Genomic DNA, 6,125 nt, shown 5'->3' with positions numbered 1-6,125 from the left:
GGGGGCCTAGAGTCTCCCGGTGTGGCCCAGCCTCGCAGAGTGTGGCCCCCCCCCCCCGCGCTGCCGGCCTCTCTGTGCAGGGAGGGTGTGGCAGCTGCACCTGCCGTCCGCATCTCTCTTTGCTCAGCACTGCAGCCCCTGGATCGCCCTGCGTGAAGTGTGCGGGAACCAGGACGCGTGTTCTCTGCCGCGGCTTCTCCCCATGTCGCGTTGCATTTGTTGGCACTTCCAAGGCCGGAATCGGTCACTGCTGGCGGGCGGCCATGTCTTCCCCCCTCTGACTGCAAGGCCTCTCTCGTCTCCCTCAGCTCTGCGGTGGCATTAGTGGCTACCCTCCTGCCCAGGACATACTGGTCTGGCCCAGTGTCAGAGCCTGGGGTGGCCTTGCTCACGGCTTGGCCCTACTGTGCGTCGCGGGCTGCCCTTTGGGATCAGGGCTGGGGGTCGCGCAGGCCGGGGTCTGCCCCACGTTTCTCGTAGGGCTAGCCTGTGGGGCCTGCACACCCTGTGCTCTGGGGACGCCATGAGGAAGGCCCGCGTTCCAGCCCACTTACCGGCGGCCAGCAGAACCGTCAGCGCGGTCTGAGGTCGGGGTGCAGATGAGGAGGGAGATGGGCCACCAGGTCACACTGTAGGGTGAGGGGCGGCCGTGAGCAGGGCTAGGACCCAAGATGGAGGAGGTTGGCCAAGCCCTTCTGCGCATGAGGGACAGCACAGGCCGAGACCCCGAGGCAGAGGCCACCTCATGAGGTGCCCAGCACCCGAGCCCCACCCTCAATGCCTCCACCCAGACCCTCCCAGGACCCCCTGCGCTCCCAGTCACCTGTGCTGTCCCCAGACCGCTGCCCTAACAGGACGAGCTGTGTGAGAGACCGCAGGCCAGAATCCAGGCCCATGCCAGCTGGGACAGCCCTGTCTGGGGCTCCCCTGGGCGGAAGTGAGGCCAGTGGGTGGCCGCTGCCAGCCTGCTCAGAGCCCTCTGCTCAGTCCCCTCCCCTGCCGTCCCTCAGTCGTCCGCCTCTGCCAGTGAGGGCAGGCGGTGTCCCCATCGAGCATGGCCCGACCCAGCAGCGTCACTGAGCTTCAGCTGTGCCAGGTGCCCTCAGCCCAGGGTGCGTGCCCGCGAGCTGGTTGGGGTAGTGGGCAGCAGAGGGCTGTCACTACTCTGGGAGTCATAGGAGGACATGCAGGACAGCCGGGGGCCAGCCAGAGCACAGTCAAGGCGTGGGAGGGAGCGGCGGGCACGCAGGGACAGCAGGCATGGTGAGGGTGGAGGGTCAGTGGTGACTGGAGATAGGCACGTCTTCAGAGGGACGGCAGGACACCTGAGGTGCCTTCTTGGGGGCTGGAGCCTGAAGCCTCTGTGGAGTCAGCACTCGGAGCAGGCAGGGGGTTTGGCCCCGTTGGAGTGGCCGTTCAGGGGCCTGCTCTGCCTGTCACTGTGAGGGGACCCAGCCTACTGTAATGCCACTCTCCCCGACAGCCAGGAGCCGTGTGCGTGTCTGGCTTCTCTGGGGAGCTGGGCTGTGGCACGGGGCCGACCGGGGCCCTGTTGCTAATGCTCCTCTCCCCCAGGGAGAGGCTGGGGGCTGCCAGACTCCCGCCCAGTCCCTCTGAGAGCGCACGCTCAGCCAGCTCCAGAGGGCAGCTTTGTCCCCTGGACTTGGGAGCTGTGGGGACCAGGCCCAGAGCCCTGCACCAAACCTCGATGCTCCTGCCCAGTCTGCGGCGGCCAGGTTCAAGGCACGGGGCTGAGGCTCGGGTGTCTGGCCTGGCCCACCTGTCTCATGGCCTTGCCTCCTGTGCCGTGCCCCTGTGGGACTGGCGGACCCGCATGGCGCCACACCAACTGGGGCTGGGGTCTGCGCCCTCCTTCTCTCTACCGCCCACTGACTCCCTGAGCCGTGCCCCCACGGCCTGCCTGGCCCTCCCATGTTTGGGTCAGGGACCTTGTGGAGCAGGAGGAGCTCCGGCGACCCAGCTGCACCTGGCCTGAGGCAGGAGGTGGGGAGGTGCCTCAGCCTCGGGTGCCTCCCCAGAGGGCACAGCTGTTCCCACTGGCCTTGACGAGTGCTCTCGGGCAGATGGCAGATGCAGAAACCAGCTCTCCCAGACAAAGCCCGGATCAGACTTGGCTCTCAGGGTGTCACCTGCTGGGCCCTATGAACCTTGCATGGCTGACCCAGCCCCAGCCCACATGGCCTGTCCTGCCACCATCCTGGGCCGCATGAGCACCTGCCCAGGGCCTTGGCACATCCCTGCCCTGCCGGCCACTGCCTGACACACTTCCTCAGAGCCCTCTGGGGCACCCAGTGTGTCAGGGAAGCATGCGAGCTCCAGTTGGACACCTGGGCTTGGTCCCCAGCACATGGCTGGGCGGCCCCACCCACCCTGGGCCTCGGTTTCCTCGTGTGCGGGGCGTGAGGAGGGGTGCTCGGGAGCTGGGTCCTCGGCACTGGCTGCCACCCCAGCAGGCATGTTCTGTCCTGCTGGACCTTGCACCCGGGCTCTTCCCACCGCAGTTGGCAAAGCCGTGTGGTTCCTGGGGGAGACCGGAGGCTCCAGAGGTGCCTGCAGGCACCAGCTGGGCTGGAGATGCATCCGACCTGGGCAGGGGTGGGGGCCAGAACCAGGCCAGAGCTGTTTCCTGGTCCTACCTGCCCTCAGCCCGCAGTCCTTGTGGCGGGTTGACCTGAGTTCCCACCACCTCGTGACCCTAGGAGCTTGGGGTGGGGGGTGTCAGCCCACGTACAGAAGTGACATCCCACTTGAAGTTGGTCCAGGGTGGCCAGCCAGGCAGTTAGCAGGGGGTCACAGCGGTGGACAGAGCAGGCAGCCCCACACCCTCGCCTGCCCCTGGCTCCTGTCCCGGCCTCATGCCAGCCATGTCCGTCCCCTACGTCTGCCAACAGCCCCACTTCCCCGGGCAGTGCCTCGCTCTTCCCAGCAGCCGAGCTGTCGGCAAGGTGCGAACAGCCGGCACAGATGCATGCGATGTGCACCCAGGTCAGTGCTCAGTGTGCAGCAGGGAGCTGCAGGGCCACCGTGGGCGAGTCACCCTGTCCTCACCTTCTAGTTGGGGCTGTGGAGGGGCCGCAGGCTCTGAGGTGCCCAGGGGAGTCCTGGTGGGATGCGGCATGCGCCCTCTTGGGTAGAGACCCTGTGCTGGCTGGGGGATGGGTGTGGGGCAGAGGAGCAGGGACCTATGGAGGAGGCAGGTCTCAGGTTTGAGACCCAGGGAATGCCCCTGGCTGGGCTGGGTTGGACAGGAAAAGAAGCCTCCCCCGCCCGTCAGTCTCCTCTCTGTGTCTATCTGAGGTGCAGTTGCACGTCCGTTGGAGAACAGTAACAGCGTCTAGGGAAGCCAAGAACAGCTTCCTGGGGTTGCTACAGGGGGGCCTCCTGGGGGGAGCAGAGAGGTGGGGCCTGGCCCTGCGGAGTGTGGTGGGGCAAAGGGTACAGAGGTGGAGCCTGGCCCTGCGGAGTGCCAGGGGGGCAGAGGGGTGGGGCCTGGCCCTGAGGGGTGCCAGGGGGGCAGAGAGGTGGGGCCTGGCCCTGCGGGGTGCTGTGGTGGGGGCAGAGAGGTGAGGCCTGGCCCTGCAGGGTGTAAGGCGGGGAGCAGAGAAGTGGAGCCTGGCCCTGCAGGGTGCCAGAGGGGTGGGGCCTGGCCCTGCGGTGCCACGGGGGCAGAGAGGTGGGGCCTGGCCCTGCAGGGTATGGAGTGTCACCATCTCCCTCACTAGGTGGGTGCTGGTGTGCACACAGGTGTGACCCAAGTATGTGCGGCAGACAGACCTCCGGGGTCTCTGCCTATGGCCATGATGGTGGAGCCGGGTGACAGTTGTGAATGGGAGCCCAGCTTGGGCTGGGCGGTGGGTAGTGCCCGATGCCGTGGGTCCGAGATGGTCAGAGGTCGCCGTGCCCTGTGCCCTCGTTTGGTCTCGACTCGGCAGGCCACCAGTAGCACGGGGACATACCATGCAGCTCAGGCAACTGACTGGGGGACAGCGACTCCCACCCAGCCCCAGATGAAGATGCACAGGTCACCCAGGGCACTTGCTGTCCCTCAGGCCCTAGGGCCACCCGAGTATGGGGGTGCCACCTCTCCGGGTGGGTATGGATTAAGAAGGTGACTGCTCAGAGGGGCCCTGTCCTGCTGTCCTCAGCCTGGACATGCTATGGGCAGCTCTGCAGGGCCTAAGGGCTCAGGTGGCCACTGGCAGCATGTCCCTTGTCCCAGCAAGGCCAGTGGGGCAGGCCCACCCACGTCCTACAGGGAATGTTCGGTCCCATCTCCAGGAGGGATCTGTTTGCAGCCGCTCGGCACTGGGGCCTGCATCTGTGCCCCAGAAAACTCCTCCGCCACACTCTGGAGCCCGCCCTGGAGCGGAGCAGAGAGCTGGACGGGGGATTCTGGGGGTAGTGGACGAGGAAGCCGTGCTGTGCTTGGTGTGAACAGGAGACCGGCTTCGGTCTTTGTGTCTTCCAAAGCAGAGAACCCAGGCCAGAGCGCATGCCAGAGAGAGCAGGTCACACAGTTTGGGGCTGGCAAGTGTGTGTGCCTGGCCAGGAGTGGCCTGGGAGGGCTTACCTCGCCCCTTCACCCCTGCCCCACTGAGCCCCTCACAGTCGGGCCGCCCGTCTGTTCCCTCTGGGGTTCTCGCTCATAAGACTGTCCAGCTTGGACTCCCACATGGCTGACCACAGTTCTGGTTCCAGACCCAGAGGCTTGATACTGAGGACTTGGCGTGTATGCCCAAAATCCCAGGGAAGGGAGAAGAGGCTGACGTGCCACCCTCGGGGGTGATCTCTCAGGACTAGGTGAAGGGCTTGCAGGGCCAGGAAAGGCCCTGGGAATGCAAGTGGCCTGAGGCTATCTGGGGTCTGACCATCCCAGGGTGATGGTGGGGCGAGGTCTCTGTCCCAGACCCGCTCACCTGTCCAGGAGCGATGGCCACATCCCTGCAGGCGCTTGGGGGTGCCACCTGGGAGGCACTTCCGGCGGGCATAGGCTGTCACCGAAGGCACTTCCTGAGGGTGGGTGCAGTCAGGCAGCGTCTCCTATGTATGCATCCTCCGGAAACCTCCCACAGCCAGGCCTCAGCCCCAGGGCACACTTGGGCCCCTCCCTCCCCCAGGCTCGTCCCCAGCTGGATGGCTGCTCCCTCTGGTCCGGCCTCTCTCTTCATCTCCCACAGACCAGCCTTCCCCAGTGGTGGCAGGCCTCTCTGAGAGGTGACCCTAGCGTGAAACCCACTCGGCAGCCTCAGTTTGCCATGGTCCTGTGCATCCCCACCAGGTGACCGACTTGCCCTCTCTTCCTGCAGAAGGACATGGCCCTGAAGCCACAGGAGCGGAAGGAGAGATGGGAGCGTCGCCTCATCAAGAAGCCCCGGGAGTCAGAGAGCTGCCCAGCTGGGGAGCCCAGTGAGGACGGGCGGCTCCCGGAGGCAGGCAGCCCTGGGCAGGACGCAGAGCCCCCCTGCGATGGGGCTGCAAGGAAGGTCCCGCTGCAGCCCTCTAAACAGGTGAGCCGGGCCTCCCCAGGTGTTCCCAGCACGCCGGCAGCGTGCCCTGTCGATATGGGGGAGACATGCAGGTGGACGGGGCAGAGCAGAGGCAGGGGCTGGTCAGCGTGCAGGGGTCCAGTGACTGGCCAGGGGCGCCCCTCAGGGAGGGAGGCAGCGCTCAGCTGGTAGGCCGGCCCCGTGTTCCCGCTGCGTCTGTCAGGCTCCGCCGACCTCAGGGTGCCCAGCGTGCAGGGGTGTGCGCCAGGCTCGCCGCGCTCCTGCCGACCTGGTATGTGCTGACTGCGCAGCGCGGGAGGCAGCACTCGGCCAGGGTGCTGCAGGCGCTAGGCTGCGGTCGGTGGCCCAGTAGCGATCGGCCCTGCCCCTGCCCGGGCCTCCCTGCCTGGCTAGGGCGGGGCTGTCCCGCAAGGGGTGCCCAGCCCGTCCTCAGCTGGCTGGTGCTGCAGCCGCTCCTCCTGGGCCCCGCCAGTCGGCGCCTTCCTCCCCAAGGGGTCTCTTCTTGGTGTTTTGAGTGCCACCTTCGGCTCCCCAGGGAACAGGCTGCAGGAGGGCGGGCAGCATGTCTTTGGCCCCGGCTGGGCGGGGGGGCCTCCA

The 6,125-nt window shown here is 66.8% G+C and overlaps 1 protein-coding gene across 1 annotated transcript in view; it reads left to right on the top strand.

Annotated features, from left to right (window-relative positions):
• Window positions 1-6,125, top strand: part of FBRSL1 (fibrosin like 1) — a gene marked incomplete at both ends in the record, with an annotated part of 66,172 nt that overhangs the window by 5,358 nt on the left and 54,689 nt on the right. Inside the window, one exon of the mRNA XM_027771372.1 lies at window positions 5,328-5,528. Within this exon, the coding sequence (XP_027627173.1) occupies window positions 5,328-5,528 (201 nt within the window). The remainder of the gene's footprint in view (window positions 1-5,327; window positions 5,529-6,125) is intronic.

This window comes from Tupaia chinensis, unplaced genomic scaffold, assembly GCF_000334495.1.
Source record: "Tupaia chinensis unplaced genomic scaffold, TupChi_1.0 Scaffold000211_1, whole genome shotgun sequence".
NCBI lineage: Eukaryota > Metazoa > Chordata > Mammalia > Scandentia > Tupaiidae > Tupaia > Tupaia belangeri.
The sequence above is the reverse complement of the archived record's forward strand: the minus strand, read 5'-3'. Positions and strand labels throughout refer to the sequence as shown.